This window comes from Triturus cristatus, chromosome 6, assembly GCF_964204655.1.
Source record: "Triturus cristatus chromosome 6, aTriCri1.1, whole genome shotgun sequence".
Taxonomy (NCBI): Eukaryota; Metazoa; Chordata; class Amphibia; order Caudata; family Salamandridae; genus Triturus; species Triturus cristatus.
Genome location: NC_140589.1, coordinates 667,652,823 through 667,672,008, shown reverse-complemented (window position 1 = coordinate 667,672,008; position 19,186 = coordinate 667,652,823). Strand labels below are relative to the sequence as shown.

General features: G+C 46.9%; 1 protein-coding gene across 1 annotated transcript in view; it reads right to left on the bottom strand.

Annotated features, from left to right (window-relative positions):
• MDN1 (midasin AAA ATPase 1) overlaps positions 1 to 19,186 on the bottom strand; it is a 2,002,810-nt gene that overhangs the window by 970,698 nt on the left and 1,012,926 nt on the right. Inside the window, exons 49-50 of the mRNA XM_085611158.1 lie at positions 15,521 to 15,741; positions 13,570 to 13,683 (exon numbers count right to left, since the gene is read on the bottom strand). Coding sequence (XP_085467284.1) covers positions 13,570 to 13,683; positions 15,521 to 15,741 — 335 coding nt within the window. The remainder of the gene's footprint in view (positions 1 to 13,569; positions 13,684 to 15,520; positions 15,742 to 19,186) is intronic.

Genomic DNA, 19,186 nt, shown 5'->3' with positions numbered 1-19,186 from the left:
CACCACTTCGAGAGGTAAGTTGGGTAGTTGGAGGATAGGTAGGCACCCAAGAGTTGGACACAGGGGGCCGCAGGGCACCCGGTGCAGGAGTGCCTTTTGGCGTCGGGAAGTCTTAACCTCTGCTGGTCGCGGTTGGAGGGGTCCCTGGTTCTGAGGCTGCAGGCGTCGCTAGGAGCGTCGAGGTGGGTCCTTGGGTGCTGGATTCGGGGTCACAGTCGCCGGGTGGACGTCCTCGTGGTCTTGGTCCACTCCGGCACAGGCCAGGCTTGGCGGGTGCAGAGTGTTCAGGGTTCACGGTTCCTGGCTGATGCCAGGGGTCAGTTACTTGTTTTGAGCAGTACCACTGCTCGTGGGGTTCCCAGTTGCTCAGAGTCACAAGGTAGCCAGGTCATCCGGGGTTTGTGAGGTTGCTGGCCAGATGCCGGGGTTTAGCAGGAGCAGGTTCGAGTGTCGACAGGCCGGTAGGGCTGGGGCCAAAGCAGTTGGTGTCTTCCTCTTGTTAGCAGCTGCACGGCGGGTCTTCTTGCTTCTTGATCTTTACTGTTTTGGAATCTGGATCTAAGGAAGGAAGGTTCAGGGTGCCCCTAAATACTAGATTTAGGGGTGTTACAGGTAGGTAAAAGGCAGAGACCAATGGGTCCCTGCCCTGGGGTGGGTACACCCCCTATCCTGCCACTCTCCTGTTGGAGGGGGGCAGTAGCCTAGTCCTGATTGGGCAGGGTGTCCCTTCTTCAAGATGGTGAGAGCCCGGTGATGTGCTTCACCTCGCCTCCCCCACCTGAGGGGTGGGGTTGGCAGAGGCTGGTACACCCCCTTTCCTTCCTTGGGGTTTCCGGCCAGTATTCCCGCCAGAGGGGAGGGGGGTCAGAACCGGTCTGGGCCAGTTGCTGAGTACAGCAAGTGGCCTGAATAAGCTCACAAAGGTGTAATGCCTGTGAAGCTTCCCCTGCCCATTCCTGGGGGAGGAGACCTAGCACCTCACCCAGGATGTGCATTGTTGCAGGCCCAGGAGAGCGGATGGCTCTCTACCCAGGGGTCCAGCAACATGTCTGCTGTGTGGCAGCCTAGGCAGCCCCTCAGACAAGACGTGGATTGTAGGTTAGGTTCAGGGGACATCTCTAAGATGCCCTCGGTCGTGCATTGTACATTAAATATCACACTGGCATCAGTGCGGGTTTAACGTTGAAGTTTGATATCATATTTCTCAGTCTTCAGTGCAGCCATCATGGTGCTGTGGAGTTCGTGTTGACGATCTCCCAGCACCATATATTCTTAAATGGCTGCACTGCACTTACAATGCCCAGGAATGGACCTGGGTACTGTAGGGGCACATGGCTCCTGCACCTGTGCCCACACCACTGGCATAGGGCACCCAGCTAGAGGGGTGACTGACGTATGCCAGGGCAGTGTGTGTTGTGGGCATGGCAGACAGGGTTGTGTGCCCTGACTACTCTGTGTGGTTCTGCACCCAGACACTCAACCTGCAAAGGCAGTGTGTTTGTGTGTGTGTGTAAGGGTACAGGGCCCCTAAGGGTGGCACAATAAGTGCTGCAGCCCTTAGGGGCCTTCTCTGGTCACAGTGCCCTGGGTACCTATGGTACAATTTACTAGGGGCTGACCTATGGCCAGAGATGCCAATTGGGTTTAGGTTGTCATGCAGTTTTAGGGAAGGAACATAGGCCCTGGGTACCTGATTGGCAGGAGCCCAGGGCACACTCAGTCAAAGTACATCAGCAATTCAGCAAAAAGTGGGGGGCATACCATGCAAGAAAGATGGCACTTTCTCACAATAAATAAATAAATAAATAAAAAAAATATCCCACTCATGTATTTGCTGTCTCCTTCTGCTGAGGAGGTCGCCAATTTGATTGCTTATTCCCGCGAGGTGTTCTGCCAGAAGGTGAATCTTGTGATGGGTTGCCCATTTCCAATTGTCTGAGACAGGCGTGACAGTTGGGGAGTATGTGTTCCCCCTTGTATTTGTACATAGTACATCGCTGTCATGTTGTCTGTGTGGACTAGGACAACTTTGCTTGCAAGATGAGATTGAAAAGCTTTCAGCGCTAGAAACACTGCTACAAGTTCTCCATAGTTGATGTGGAGACTTTTGTGTTTGTCATCCCCGAGACCTTGAATTGTGTAATGATTGAGATGTGCACCCCAACCGTGAGAGATGCGTCTGCTGCAAGACTTGTGGAACAGGGTCAATGAAAGGAAAGGCCGCTCTTTTGATAAATGTTGTGATTTCTACCACTGCAGAGAGCGAAGGGTGTGGTTGTCCACCAACACTCGATCTGTTAATTGGCCCTGTGACTGATTCCACTGACATGCTAAGCATGGTTGTAATAGACGCATTTGCAGTCCTGCGTGAGGTACTATTGCAATGCATCACGCCATCTTTCCCAGTAGCCACATGAAAGTCCTGGCTGGCCAGGTTGGTTGGTATGGAACTGCAGCAATAGAGTTTGCAGATTGGAAATTCTGGCTGCTTTGGAGGAGGCTAGAGCCTTGTGAGTGTGGAGAGTGGCTCCTAGATAAGATTTATCTGTGAAGACTTTAGGTGATACTTTTGAATGTTGACTGTAAAAAACCAATTGGTGGAGTAGGTGTAGCGTGGTCTGAGTGTTTTGTAAACACTTCTGGTGTGTGCTGGCTTTGATGAGCCAGTCGCCTAGGTACGGGAAGACATGAATTTGTTTTCTTAGATGAGCAGCTACCACTGTTAGGCATTTCGTAAATATACTGTCGAGCAGGAGTTACTCCACATGGAAGTACTTTGAACTGAAAGGGTTTAACTGCCATCACAAATCTGATATATTTGCGATGAGCTGGGTGAATGGGAATCTGAAAATATGCGTCTTAAGTCAAGTGCGGACACAATAAAATGGCCTTGCTATAGGAGAGGAAGAATCTGTTGAAGTGTTACCATATGGAAATGTTCTGACAGTATGTACTGGTTTAACTCTGAGATCCAAAATCAGTCTTCAGCGACCGTCTTTTTTGGGAATTAGAAAATAAAGAAGAGTAAATCCCTGAACCTTGGTAATGAAACAGAACTGGTTCTATAGCTCCTTTTTGTAAGAGAGATTGCACCTCTTGTTTGAGCAACTGCAAACCGTCTGACGACAGTTTGTGAACGCGAGGTGGAATGTTTGGTGGATTGGAGGTGAGCTCCAGGCTATAACAAAGTTTGATAAGGTCGAGCACCCATTTGTCAGTTGTTATAGATTGCCAAATGGGGAGCAACTGTTGAGGTCCCCCCCCCCCCCCGACAGGTGTTAAGTGATCGGGGGGGGGGGGGGGGGAGTGTGAGCAAGTCACTGTTTACTAGGGGAACGGGTGTTACGTGGAGGGGCGCCTATACCCCTACCCCTATCCTCCTCTATACAAACCTCTAGAGGGAAAGGATTGGTTGTTGCCTTTGTAAGAGGAGGTATTTGGGTCTTGGGATGTTGTTTTGGACCCTGCTCTGTAAAATGAGCAGCAAAATGAGCCTCTATTGGATGGGGACTGGAGCGCCCATGGATTTTGCCACTTCAGTGTCCTTTTTCATCTTTTCTAAGGATTGGTCGACTACAGGACCAAACAGGTGTTTCTTATCAAAGGGGGTGTTCAAAATGGACTGTTGAGCTTCAGGCTCAAATCCCGAGATCCTAAACCATGCAGGCCTTCTAGTGAGAATGCTGGTATTGACCCTAGCTGTGGTGTCAGCTGCATCTAAAGCACATCTGATTGAGGAGTTAGAGATGAGTTGTTTTCTTTTCAACTAACTGCTGTGTCTTAGATTTGTGTTTGTCTGGGAGATATTGGAGCAGTTGCTCCATCTCATCCCAGTGTGCCTTGTCGTACCTAGCTAGTAGGACCAGTGTGTTTGCAATGCACCAGTGGTTAGCGTCTTGAACAGCCACTCATTTTCCAGAGGCATCTATAAGTTTGGATTCTTTATCTGGGGGAGGTGCATCCCCAGAGGTTTGCGAGTTAGCTCTTTTGCGAGCATTGACACTACAAGGGAGTCAAGAGGTAATTGTCCCTAGATAAACACAGGATCTGATGGTGAGCGTTTATATTTTTTGTCTACTCTTGCAGTTAAAATATGTGCCCGTACAGGGTCTTTAAAGATATCATCTGCATGCCTTACCATGCCTTTAAGCCTAGTGGGTGTTTGACTTGACCTGTGTGTGGACTTAAGTGTTTAAAAAAAAAGTCCTCTTCTAATGTTTCTTTATGTAAGAGTACCCCATGATACTCTGCTGCTCAAGCAATGAGCTGTTGATAAGCCATATTATCATCTGGTGGTGATGGCTTTGCATGATAAAGGTCTGGCTCATTGTCTACTGGAGGATCAATTGTGTAATCGTTCCATGGGTCTGCAGCCAAATGAGTATCATCACCATGGTCCATATCTGGATCTGTATGTGGAGATCCCTGAGGTGTTATGTGTAAGGGATCTTCAATTATTAACTGTTGAAAAGATGGTGGAGCTGGAGAGGGTTGTGGGGCAGCAATCTTATCCGCAGTGTCCTCTGCAGGAAGCTTGTGTTTTGCTGGAGTTTTAGCCAAAATGAACAAGTTACTTACCTTCGATAACGATATATCTGTAAGAGACATAGATTAGTTATGGATTCCTCACCTTAGAATTACCCCCAGGCTTCAGACTGGCTCTGGAGATTTTTTCTTCAGCAGTACCTCTGTGCGTCGATAAGTGGCGTCAGGCGACTCCGCGTTAGTCGTTGGCGTCGTAGTCACCAGAATGACGTCGCGGTATCTACTTAAACGCCGCCCTGGAGCGCTGTCTTCAGTTCTTTACATGACATTCCACACCAGAAGTGCAGAGCAATGCAAGACACTGACCACTGGTGCACAAAACTAGAGCCCTGGAAGGGAGTCCTTTACCCTAGAAGTCAGTTCGCAGAACGGGGAGTATGGGTGGGACGGTGTGGAATCTATAACTAATCTAAGTCTCTTACAGATATATCGTTAATAAAGGTAAGTAACTTGTTCATCTGAAAGAGACAATTAGTTATAGATTCCTCACCTTAGAATAGATACCCCAGCAATACCGACCCCGGAGGTGGGTCTGCGAACCAAGTTCACACCAGAGAGAACTGAGCGGCAAAAGAAGCGGTCTCTCCGGACTTGGCTGTCCAGGCAGTAGTGTTCGGCAAACGTGTGCCGAGAAGCCCACCTACCTGCCTGGCAAATGTCAAGAAGGGGGACTCCATGTCCCAAAGCAGTAGTGGCTGCCATCACACTGGTGGAATGGGTGCACAACCCTACTGGAGGTTCCTTTTTCGCTAAGGAGTAGCAGATTTTGATGCAAAGAACGACTCGCGGGGAGATGGTTCTTGCACCGCCTGACCTTTCTTGGTGCCCACATAACCAACAAAGAGCTGGTCATCCACCCGGAATTGTTTTGTGCGATCCAGATAGAAGGAAAGCACACACTTTGAATCCAGACGGTGGAGCCTATCTTCCTCTTTAGAAGGATGCGGGGCAGGAAGAAGGTGGGCAAAGTGTTGATCTGTCCTATGTGGAAAGAGGTAACCACTTTGGGAAGGAAAGATGGCCTAGTGCGAAGGACAACTTTGTCCGAATGAACAGCCAGGAAAGGAGGTTTTGAAAAAACGGCTTGAAGCTCACTCACCCTGCGAGCCCTGTTTGCTGCAGTACGACATGGCGGTGGTGTTGTCCGTGAACACTTGCACTACTCTTCCCCGGACAGAGGGAAGGAATGCCTTTTAGTGCAAGACTAATTGCCCGAAGCTCCAGAAGGTTGATGTGGAGCCCGGACTCTGACGAAGACCAGAGGCTTCTGATCTCCGCCTCTCCCAAGTGGCCGCTCTACCCCAGAAGCGATCACCACTGTGAACTCTGGTTGGGGAAGGGAGAGGGATCTGCCATTGACCCAATCCTGGTTCGTTATACACCACTGCAATTGGTGTGCAGTGCCCTCCGAGATCTGGACGCAATCAGAAAGATTCCCCTAAGGCTCTGCCCACTGGAACTTCAGGTCCCACTGCAGAGCCCACATCTGCCACCTGGCATAGTCCACCAGCAGGATGCAGGAGGCCTTGGGCCCAGTAGCCTCAGGGTAATTCTGTCAGAAACCCAGGATAGAGACTGAAAGTTCAGAATCATAGCCGGAATATCCCGGACTCGCTGCTCGGGAGGATAAGCCCGAAGCTGCCCTGTGTCCAGAATCGCTCCGATGAAAAGGAGCTTTTTAGAGGGAATCAGGTGTGACTTCGGCACATTGATGGTGAACCCCAACAAATGCAGGAGGTCGGCCGTAGTCTGGATATGGGAGAAGACAGCCTGGGGCTAGCCCGCTTTCAACAGCCAGTCGTCGAGGTAGGGGAAGAATGGAACCCCTGATCTGCACTGAGAAGCTGCGACCACCGCCATCACTTACGTGAACACCCGAGGGGCACTGGTACGGCCAAAGGGGAGCACGGTAAACTGAAAGTGCTCATGGCCTACCGTGAACCGCAGGTAACGCCGGTGGTTCGGCAGGACAAGATATGAAAGTAAGTCCAATGCTACCATCCAGTCTCCAGGGGCGAGTGCAGACAGGACCTGAGCCAGTGTCAACATTTTGAACTTCTACTTCCGGAGGAAGCGGTTGACGTTCCTGAGATCCAAGATAGGACACAGGCCCTTGTCCTTCTTGGGCACCAGAAAGTAGTGGAAATAACAACCACGACCTACTTCTGGGGCAGGAACTTGCTGGATGGCTCCCTTGGCCAAGAGAACCATAACTTCCTGTTGGCGAAGGGCCCAGTGATCTTCCGACATTTGATGGGTCTGAGGTGGCATGGATGGAGGGGTAGTCTCGAAGGAGAGGGAGTAGCCCCTTCGGACTATCTGCAAAACCCACCTGTCCGACATGATGTTGAGCCAGTGGGGGGAGGTGATGGTGAATCCTGCCGCCCACTGGAAAAAGGTGGCCCTGAAAGGTCGGACTAGGAGGGCTTGTAGGCTAAGGCAGAGGGGGCACAGGTGGACTGGTGCACTGGTCCGCCCGCTGGCCCCAGACCCACGACGGTGGGTCCCACGTCCGCGGCAGAGCAGAGGCTGGACAGCTTGTGCAGGCCTGTGGCACTGGGCGGGATGTGGTGGGGCACCCCTTCCGTAGCAACGAAAGGGGTGAAAGAGACTGCGATGGGCAGGGGGTGGATGCGAGGCCCAAGGACCGGGCCGGAGTCCTTAAGGCGCTCAAGCGCATTGTCCGCTCAAGCGACGGCCATCAAAAGACATTTCCAAAAGCGTAGCTTAGACATCACCCGAGAAGCCAGTAGACCTTAACCAGGCGTTGGGTCTAATGTCTACTGACGTGGAAATCGTCCTGCCTAGTGAGTCGGCGGAAGGCAAACTTCGCTGCGTTTCTCCCTTCGGCAACAACACAAGAAAGCACTACCCGGGCCTCCTCCGAGCACTGTGGCAGCACCTGCGCAACTGTGTCCCACACCGAGTGGGAGCAAAGGCCCAAGAGACATGCTGTGTTTACCGACCGCTGTCCTAAGCAGGAGGAAGAAAACCTCTTCTTCCCAATGTGGTTCTTGGATTCCTTATCAGGTGGTGCATTAGGGAATGCGCCCTTGGAAGTCGAGGATTGGATTACCAAGCTCTCAGGGGTGGGGTGTTGGGAGAGGAAAATGGGGTCGCCAGGGGCCAGGCGGGGAAGTCAGGCAATCATCCTATCCACAGGAGCCCCTGTGTTGGGCTTGGGCCAAGTGCCCAAAAGGATGTCAGTGAGGGCCTCACTGAACGGCAGCAGGGGCTCCAAAGAGGCCACTGCCGGCTGAAGCACCTCGGTCAGGAGGTTAGACCTGACTGCCACTGTCGGAAGATCGAGGTTTAAGGCCGCCCTACGCAACACCACTACGTAAGATGCACCCTCCTCCGTAGCCATGGTAGGGGGAGAAAGCATGCCAAGTTCTGGGGACGTATCCAAACCACTGGCCTAACCCAACTCCTCTCTCCAGTCCGGTTCTTCCAACTGGTCTGTCACAGACCCTCCCAATCCTCCTCACCCTACTCTGGTAGCCACTCAGGGCGATAGGGAACCCCAGGAGAGAACAATGGTACAAAAGTACTGGTTGGCGCTGGTCCCGACGTCGGTCCAGCTCCGCGTCTACATGGAGGGGGAGGCTGGGGTCGGCGTCGGCTGGGGACACAACCAGCGTCAGAGGGGACGGAGGTGTCGTCACTGGACTCTGTGCCAGAGGAGGAGTTACGAGGTCGACCAGCGCCAATCCAGATCCAAGCCTGGATCCTTGGGGGCCCTGCGCGACTGAACCGAAACCGCCAGCATCGAAGGCCTAGAGCCCAGAGCAGAGTCTGCGGTGCTTAAGGGTGCGCCAGCGGAGTCGGGCTGCCCGAAGATGGAATGCAAGGCTTCGTAAAAGCTTTGAAACAGAGCAGGGGTTACTCTGTCTCCCAGAGACGGAGGGAAGGTTGGAGTAGACCCAACGGGCAGAGCCGGACGACTACCTTCCACTTCCCGCATTGCCCGACAGACGGGGAGAACGTAAAGAGCGACGGTGCTTCTTCACCTTCTTTTTGTGCTTCGACTTACCCGAAGACGAAGACTCGGACGAAGAGTGGTGGTGACGACTCCGCAACCGGTGCCGCAGCCTCCCGCGACCTCCCTCTCAACCGGGATCTCGAACGGCACGGAGCGGACTGCTGGGCCTCGAGAAGCTTTCAGGACTGCTTCCGCAAATACTTCTGGTTCATGGCCAGGCAGTCAGAGCACGACTTCGGGTCGTTGTTCACTCCAAACATCAAAGGCACACAAGGTGCGGGTCCGTAACTGACATCAGTTTTTGAAAGGAGTAACAAGCTTTGAAGCCAGTTCGAGAACAGGACATCACTGCGTGCACCAGGAGTCAAACGACTCGAAAAGATGTGTACAAAAGACGCAAAAAAGAAAAGGGTCAAAAAGTGACTCGAGGTACCGCTCTCTCCGGATCTGCGCTGGCTGGCGTGGAAAAAGAAAGAATTGACGTCAGCGCGCAAGTGCGGCGTCTAAGTAGATACCGCAACGTCATTCCAGTGACCATGACACAACGACGAACGCGGAGTCGACCGATGCCACCCATCGACGCGCAGTGGTACTGCTGCAGAATTTTGTTTTCCAAATTCAGTCTGACGCCTGGGGGTATTTCTAAGGTGAGGAAACCATAACTAATTGTCTCTTTCCGATATGTCCAGTATCAGGATTATTATAAATTTTTTCTGTTTTGGATCCAATTTGGCCTTAAAATGTCTACAATTGGTTTTGGAGGCTCAGGAACACTGACCTTAGATTTCAGCATTGAAATTGACTTGTCTTTGGCAGTGGAATGTTTCGGCTGCGAAGCGCTTTTGCGTTTCGAAGCGGAGGGTTTCGGCTCCTAACCAGATCTGTCCTTGAAGCCCGATTATTTTGGATCCAAGGTAATTTCGGCTGACTCGGCCCCGAACAGGAAGGCTTGACTGTTTTTTTTGTTGCAGAGCCAAGAGACGTGGTGTCTGAAACATTGTCTTGGTGCCGACCTTGGCCAGAAGGCAGAGTTGCTGCAATAGCCTTATGAGTTTTGGAAGAGGATTTAGGGAGCAAGGGGTCTTCAGTAATCACTGCACCCTGTCCCGGAGGCACTTCTTTGGACTCCAGATTGATTTTGAGCTTGGAATCGGACTATGGAACAGAGAGGGCCGCCTTTTCTGCGGCAGACGCTTTGATCTCTTCTAGGTCGGATTCTTCCCCTGAGATATCCAGAGTGTGTTAGATGCTTTGTCGCTACAGCTCTCATTGTAGAGCCCAATGATCGCATAGAGGATCGAAACGACTTACAAGCGTCGCAATCTTCCTCCTTGTGCTCGAGAGAGGCACAAGTTACAAACTTGTTGTAGGTCGGTGCAAGGATATTTGGCGTGGCACCGAGGACAGAATTGGAATGAGTCTGTTCCGTCGGCAGAAGGCTAGACGACCCACGAGGTTTTTGACCTAAAATGGAGTCTCTGTCGAGCGATTCGATATGAGGACAACAGGGAAACGCGTACGGAAACAATACAGTTGAGGGTAGAGTGGATTGCGCACCAAGGGGAACTCGAAGAATGGTTTTCGAACTGTGGCGCAGCAATACATGTCCGAACCGGATAGCAGAAAAAAACAATCTAACAATGGAGTCGAAGCCCATGCGCACTATCACCGAATGGAGGAGTCACCTTACCTCATAACTGGAAAGACTTCTTCGAAGAAAAATAACTCGCAAACATCCGGACCCAACACTAGATGGCAGGAGTATGCAAAGCATGTGTATCTACAGAACACATGCCTCGAACATAGGACTTCCAAGCTCCACTAGCTCCACTCAATGCGGAATAAGTCTCCAAGAGAGAGTCTTCTTGAAGCCTCCAATACATAAAAATACTGGCATTGCATGTTCCCAAAGATTGCATATAGATCGAGCAATGGTTCTCCCCATTGCTGGAATATGTTTGCAACACCTCCGGGTGCAACTGTCATTCGCAGTTGATTACACCTCGGAATGGGAGTTTGTCCACCCGAGCTTTTAAAGAACTCACCATATGGTTCACCACCACAGAAGTTTCCTTGCAGTCCAGTCCAGTCCTGCCACCATCATATATGGATGAGGAAGTCTACCACTGACCCAATCGCAATCCACCACTGCAGATCGTTTGTAGTTTCCTCCGAAATTTGGTTACAATCCAACATATTTCCCTCGTGCTGTGCCAACTGGGACTGCAGAGTCCTATTGTGCCACAAGGTATGTTTGGCCAGCAGGATGCAGAAGCCCAATAATTTCAGCAGTCTCCGAGCCATCCGCACTGAGATACAGGACAAAAGCTGAAATCGTACCAAATCCAGAATGGCTCCGATGAAATTGGAGCATCTGCGAAGAAGTCAATTGTGACTTCAGCATGTTAATAGTGGGCTCCAACGATGCAAGGAGGTTCTTCACCTGGAGGCGGCAAATACCAGGCTGGGGCTAGCCCACCTTCAGCAGCCAGTCATTCAGGTACGGTAAGGCTAGAACTCTGAAGCTTCAAATGTGTTCTTTAAACACCACCATCACTTTTGTGAACACCAGGTGAGGCCAAAAGGGAGCACTGCGTCCTGAAAAACTGAACCGCAGATAGCGCCTTTGGGCCTACAGGATGAGGATATGGGTACAAAAAAACAGGATCATACATGAGCCAGCTCGATAATATTCGACGAGAATGTAAGGTAATTTCTATTAGTTCCAAACGGCCACAATGTGTGTGCACTAGCGGTTTCTTCAAACAAAGTTTTTCACAGAACTGCAGTGTTCTTTCATAGATCGATGCGCTCAAGCTTTGATTCCATCCTGGTTTGTCTTCCATATTTTGCAGTTCTGAAGGTGTTTTCATTTTCAAATCATGTCATTTCAGGATCACAGGTCCTCTATATGGTTCTTTCAAACTCCCTAAACAATATACCGGGGTCTAGTTCTCATCTTGGTGCAAAGACAATGAACAAGCCTAATAAGTCACCCTACCGCATGATGAGATAATCGGGATGTGCACGGTGGTCAGTTTTCAAAGATGGAAAAATCATCCCTTGGTTTGTTGCTAAGAAATATGGCTTTTCCGTTCATAATTAGTGCTAAGAGCATGGGACTATGAATGTTTGATACCAAGACTCAAGAACTTATAAAGCAGTTTTTGTAGACCAATGTGTCTTTTTAATAATTTTTCATTTCACTCAATATGGTTTGAAATCAATAAAAAGTATAAAGGTGCTGACATTTTTAATACACTTTCTGAATATAAATATATAAACCTCGGCACTCTAGTTCAATTATTATATTAATTCATATAGTTATTTAGCACAAATCAATTCAAAGTACCAGCAGGACATCAATTCAGTTCTTGCTGTATCAATTTAATATGAATATATAACAAAATCTTAAATCACAAATTTCAAATTTAAAACACAGTAGCAGTGTGGTTGGGAATAGACAGCTTGGTGTGACAATCCTCCTTTTAAGCATTGAACCGGCAGCCGACACGTGTTTTGTTTCTTAAAAACTTTTTCAAGGCTTCAGTCATTGTGTTATATGGTCGACACACAGTATTTATGTAGAAATGTCCAAGTCATTAGTGTGAAAATCGTCTTTTCCCTAAGTGTGTTCTAGTTCACGTGTAGCGCCGCGAGGCAGTTTCAAATACAACAGGGGCATATCATAGCCCAAGACCTTGTGACGACTAAAACTAGTAAATAACCAGTGGACTTTATACCAATAACACGTGACGCGGTCTTCTGTTCTAACAGAGAACTAGAACACACTTAGGGAAAAGACTATTTTCACACTAAAGACTTGGACATTTCTACATAAATACTGTGTGTCGCCCATATAACACAATGACTGAAGCCTTGAAAAAGTTTTTAAGAAAGGAAACACGTGTCGGCTGCCGGTTCAATGCTTAAAAGGAGGATTGTCACACCAAGCTGTCTATTCCCAACCACACTATTACTTTGTTTTAAATTTGAAATTTGTGATTTAAGATTTTGTTATATATTCATATTAAATTGATACAGCAAGAACTGAATTGATGTACTGCTGGTACTTTGAATTGATTTGTGCTAAATAACTATATGAATTGATATAATAATTGAACTAGAGTGCCGAGGTTTATATATTTATTGTACGTTTTCACTGGGTCCAAATAGGCTCCAGTGTTTCGGCAACTTAGGTAGTGGGGTGCAGTCCTCGTAAACTTGAGGGGCACCAATACTTGGATGTATACATTGAATGCACCAAGTGAATAGATGTGCTACCAATTAAACCACCACTGCCATCTGTAAATATTGTCACACTTTCTGAATATATAAATGGTATTGACAAAAATAATGAATTTCAATTCTGTCATATATTCCTTTAAGCACAGTTAATTAGTTCACAATTCTCTCTTTTTTTTCCAAATGGTATTGTGAATTTTCCCCTCAGAGTACGTTCAGCTTCATTCTTTCAATTTGAAAGAATGGAACCAAAGTCCTGCAGAAGCCATCATTGGTCTCAGGCCTGGAACGTTCAAACCCAAAGGTGGAAAAAAAAATCTGAAGTGGAATCATTGTCCTGGTGCATTGTGGACTAAAAGGGAGGAGAGACTAGCATCTCGTAACAGAAGCTTCGTAGAAGAAAAACAATGTTTAAGTATCGCCAGCCAACACTAGATGGTAAAAGTATGCAGAGCATGTGTATCTACAAGTCACACATTTAACAAATATATTTGAGCTAAGATCTGAAATAATAAGATGTGTAGCATGTATGACTCACAAGCGACAGTCATTTAACAAGACAACACCACAAGACACATCCCGCTATGAACTAGTTATATGTGACAGCAGAATCTTGTGGGATGAAATCTGCAGACTAAGGACAAGACATTACACCCATTTATTTATTTAAAAAATAGGCAGATATCATCACCAAGCATCAACATTTGCCTTCATGGTTATTTCTTATAGGCTTCAAATACTAATTACCAGTAAATATAAAGGAGAGCACAGTTTGGGAAGAGAAATGCATGATTTACCTGCCATGTTTGGCTGCAGTCGTTTGATGACATCACGAATTCCATCAGAGAGAGAGCTTGAAAATAAGTTGTTCAAAGCATCAACCCCAGCCTTTAGCTGGATGCACACAGAATCTGCCATGGGTAGAAGATGTGGTTAGTGAGTTATGTACAGTGAACAATTGCTGACAGATTAGCCTAAATGTATAGTAGAGGAACCACTATATAAATTATGTGAGCCAATAACTTCTCCAAATTTACGTTTATGTGCTTAAACACCATCGTTACTCCCTGATATTGTTCACATAGGTATTGACATTGAGCTATAACAGACAAAGTAACTCATCCCAAGATCCTGTAGTCTGGTGAGCATGAGTACAAGAGTAATCACAAGATTTTAAATTTGCAAAATATTTCTTTTCCACCAAATAATAATATTCTTTTTTTAAGTAAACCTCTCAATATTCTGTTGCAACACTAAGAAAAAAATACCATGAAGTCCTTTTAGTAAAAGATAGAATATTAGGGAAACAATCTACTTTCCTCTGTACTGGTGGGCATCTCAATCCAGAAACATACATACTCATCACTCACCAGAGTCAGGTAATATATTTCTGTATTGAACTAAAGGTTATGTTCCCACAAACCCAAACAAGGACATGTTTTAGTCAAAGTAGATGATCATTTGGGGTTGGCACTGACAAAAGTAAAAAAACATTCTCTTCACTCATTACTGTCAACGAACAGAAGAAGAAAGTTACATGACACAAAGTAGAGAAGTAGCTTTTACCGCTATCTTAGTTCAGCAGTAGTAGCATGTGACAGCGTGGGCCAATCCTCAAATTTGGCTAGATTAAAAAGACTGGAAACAAAGTCACCATCACTGTGGTGCAGCTATTAATATGCAAGAGCTCCTGGACTGAACAGGTATAGAATGCCACCAGTATGTAAATGACACTCCTTTTTATACAATGCTAACAGAAATGGAAAAGTTAACTTTAGATTACTTAGGCACTATCTTATCTCAGAGTCCCGACTATGGCACCACCTAAAGCTGACTACAGCAGCCTGACAATATAATTTCATGGTGTTCTCCTGTCACTCAGGAATGAGTTTCTTCACTCACATGGAACAGGATTGGTCGACAGCTATTTTTTCAGGCTAGATTGCTAAGCATTATTTTAAAGGTCAAAATAAAAATGTGGGATTATGTTCAAATTCTAATTCAGTTTCAACTGCCCTCTTGCACTCATTTGGATGGAGGAAATGCTTTGTCCTCCATTAAGACCAAGCCCTCAATGGCACCCATGCAGCCTTTAGAAGCGGGGTACATGCTATTACACAACTGGGGTCAGGAGCACTGAACTAACACTCACACAAATCTTCAGACAGTACCCTGGTACCAATCATGGGGGCTAGGTTACCTCTTTAAAATTGTGTGCTATTAATCTTAGAAGTTGTTTCATCTAGTACAGCAACAGGGCAGCTATAGAGGCTGAATTTTAACTAGAGATCAAGGTATTCTGGGCAAAGAACTTTGTAAATTTATTATTTTCTTTTCTAGATCTGTGTACCTGAAACTATCTTGGCATGTATTACAATTACTGTTATCCTGAATTGTTGAGTATTTAATGTAAAAGGATTCAGAGTCTTTTCTGAAAATGCCTGCACAGAACATTGCATTTTAGGGCGTATGAAGCAATGTGGTATAATAATGCATTGAGTGAATTCAGTAGCATTACTGGTACAAAAATACCTTGGGTGCCAACCTGACCTGAAGTTAGTAGAAAAAAGTATACTGACTGAAAATCTTTCAAAGAAATTTTAAAATGAAATGGACATAAAACAGAATAACTAAGAGCATAAAATAGAAGAACAAATCAGGAAACATAAAAAGGTCTCTCCAATTTACCAAAAGGAGATGTTTTCAAAAGATTGGAAGTTAAGAACAAAGTGAATGTTGTCTACGTACCCCGACCATGTGGTATTTTCTTGTTCAAATCATTAAGCCACCTCACTCTCAGCATGCAGTCTGAAAAGGCTGCTTTCTCTGTGACCAGCTTCACAGCTGCAGCAATGACTTCAATTTCCTCCGTCCAATGGGCCTCCTTTTCCACAGCACTGAAACGGAGGCTATCCGGATTTGTCGACTGCATCACTTTCTGAAGGTCCTGCACAGTCATTGGCAATATTCTGGAAAAAAAACAATATGCTACTGAATTGCATTAGCTGAAGTCATGAAGCTAAATAGTACCACCAAAGAATCAATGAACGGGAAAAGCAAAAATGAGATGTTTGTAATTTCTAGTAATTAAAACATCACATTCATTGTTAAAAAAAAACAGCAAATTCATAGTGAGATTTCATAAATTATATGGTCCTTTAATTAACATTTTAATTATCTCAAAATATCTTAGAAATAAATTCAATGCTTTTCTACATTTCTGCAGATTATCCATTTCTGAACTCTATAAACATGGAATGTGGTGAGGGACAGCAGACAAAAGGAATGATCATGACCAGTGGCTTCAGGAGAAACGAATGCCATGCCTAAAGGGCAATGCACACAGCATGAATTCTCTGACGGCATCAGCTCAAAGGGGGGTACACATAAAAAAAGTAAGAACAAAATTCAAGTCCCACTGTGGCACCTTAAAGGGCTTTTGTGGAAACACATGTAAACCTTTCAAAAATCTCATCACAGTGGATGATTTAAACAAAGAAGACTACCAGAAAAAGCATTACCAGATGTAAGAAACGTGTTCTTTAGGCTCTGTGAAAAGCTATTTTCTGCCATGTCCGCTTTTCCGCTTTACCTGATCAGAGACTATCTAACCGCAGATTCCTCATCTTTTGAATATTACACACTGAATACGGACTTTCTTTCAACACTACCTCTGCGCGCCAGTAGGTGGCGCCCTGTGCCTCCACAGACCACCGCTCTAGTAATTACATGCAAAGTATATATAGACACCACTTTCACACACTGATGTAACTTGCTTTTGAAGCTGTCTGCGTCTCAGATGCAGAGCCCCAACAGCAAATTGGTTGTGAGCAGTGTGGAGATTCCTAAACTTAAGATCTTATTAATGAATAGAGTCCAATAAGGCAACGGGCAGGATGGGAATGTCAGTGAGGAATCTGCAGTTAGATAGAGTTGCAATGGGAAATAGCATTACTGAAGGTAAGTAACTTGTGCGTCTGATAGAGATTTCAAACAGCAGATTCCTCTGCATTTTAACAAGTATCACAGCAGTACCTATTTGGAAGGTCTGTGAAAGGACTAAAACCAGAAAGCCCTGTAGGATCGAGCGGGCAAAATGCCCCTCAAGGCAAACCGGACTTCAGGTAGAAGTGTTTTGTGAACATATGGAGAAAAGCCTACATAGCTGCATGGCATATGTCCAGGACTGGAACTCCGCTTGCCAGTGCAGTGGTAGTAGCTCTGGGCTTGGAGGAATGAGGTCAAACTCTTCCGGAGACTGTGTTTCGGCCAATGCATAGCACATCTTAATGCAGAGCAGGATCCAATATAAAATGGCCTTTTTCTGCAAGGTCTTGTCTTTTTTCGCTCCAGTGAGCCCCACAAAGCTTATCCGCCAGCAGTTGTTCTCTGGTGCGATCAATGTAAAAGCTCAGGGCTCTTTTAGTGTTCAGTTTAGTGATTGTGTCTTCCTACTTAAAGGAGTGAGGCCGAGCATAGAACACCAGTAGGGAGATAGCTTGACCAGCATGAAACGGCATCACAACTCTTGGATGGAAGCGTGCTTGTGTCCGCAGAACTAGCTTGTCTGGGAAGATGGTGGTGTATGGCGGGTTGACACAGAGCTTGAAACTCACTTACCTGCTGCACTGATTTTATGGCGACAAAGAACACCTTCATCAAATATGTGTGGACCAAGTTAAGGTCCTACTGTGACATGAGGAAAGGAGAGGGAGGAAACAGATTGTAATCAACAAGAATAGCTTGTCCTGCAACCGTGAAATGGCTGAAGGAATTGAAAGGTACCCTTTTAACTGTATCCAAAGCAAAGCCCTGCCAGGCAAGAGGAGACCTTGAATTTGTCCCAGTGACAGGTGTATATAGTTTTTGTGGAGAAACACCTGGCTGCCAAGATACATCAAACACCGCCGCTCAATCTCCATGTATGAATGTGCAGATTACAAAGGCCTGGGTACAGTACTCTGCTCTGTTGCTGTGAAAGCAGGTTCTCCCTGAGGGGCAGCCTGATCAGAGGGCAGATGATCAAGACGAGGAGCACTGGATGTCATACTCTCCATGCCCAATCTGACGCCACTTGGATGACATAGGCCTGGTCATGTCTGATCTTCAGAACTCAGGGAAGGAGTATCGGCAGGAAGACATATAGGAGTCTAGAGTTCCACTCTAGGTGGAATGTGTTGCCTAGTGAGAGACAACTAGAAAACTCCAACAAGCAGATCTGCTGCTAATTGCACATTCACAGCAGTGGCGAAAATATAGAGCCAAGGTTTTCCCCATTGACGGAAAATACCTTTTGTCACATTCAGATGAACCTGCCATTCATGGTCCGCTAGGTCTCGCCGGTCAAGCTAGTCTACCTGGAATTCAAAAATCCTTCCAGGTGGTTAATCACAAAGAATACCTAGCGAATGGCCTACACCTCCATAAGGTTGATATGGAGCCCGGCCTTTGCCAGAAACCTCTGATCTCCACCTCTCCCAAGTGGCCACCCCAAACTAGAAGTGATGAATTGGTCCCTGCTGTCAGCTCTGGTTGGGGTTGAGAGAGGTCTGCCACTGATCCAATCGCGGTCCAGTAACCACCACTGCAGATCTTTTACAGTCTCCTCCAAGATCTGGACAGGGTCGGAGAGGTCCCCTTGATCTTGGGCCCACAGACTGGCATGCTTGACCAGCAATATAGAGAAGGCCATCAGACACAGCAGCCACAGATTGGACGTCATTGAAAACCAGGACAGAGGCTGAAAGAATCAGGATCACAGCATGAATGTCCGGGACTCACTTTTCCAGGTGAAGAGCATGCAACCAAACCATGTTTAGAATGGCTCCGATAAAGAGGAGTATCTGAGAAGGAGTAAAGTGTAACTTAAGCACATTGATAGCGAACCAAAGGGATGACAGGAGGTTCACCGTAGTTTGGAAGTGGTTGAAGACTGCCTGGCTTGATCCTGCCTTCAACAGCCAGTCGTCGAGGCAGGGGAAGACTAGGAGACCTGACCACTGAAGGTGTGTTGCTACCACCGCCATCACTTTTATGAAGACCCGAGGAGCACCGGTGATCCCAAATGGGATCACTGAAAACTGAAAATGCTCCTGTCCCACCACAAACTGCAGATTATGCTGATGGGCCTGTATGACGTGTATTTGAAAATAGGAGTGCAGCAGGTCTGACACCATCCAGCCTCCAGGGTTGAGGGCAGACAAGAACTGGGCCAGTGTGAGCATCAATACATTTTACTTCTAGATGAGGGAGTTGAGAGAGCACCGGTCTGAAATAGGACAAAGACCTCCATCTTTCTGTGGCCTCAGAAAGTAGAAGGAGTAACAATTACAACCTACTTTAAGCAACTTCTCCATAGCCCCTTTAGACAAAAGGGGCTTGGACCAGCTGCTGTAAATTGGGCAGATGGCCATC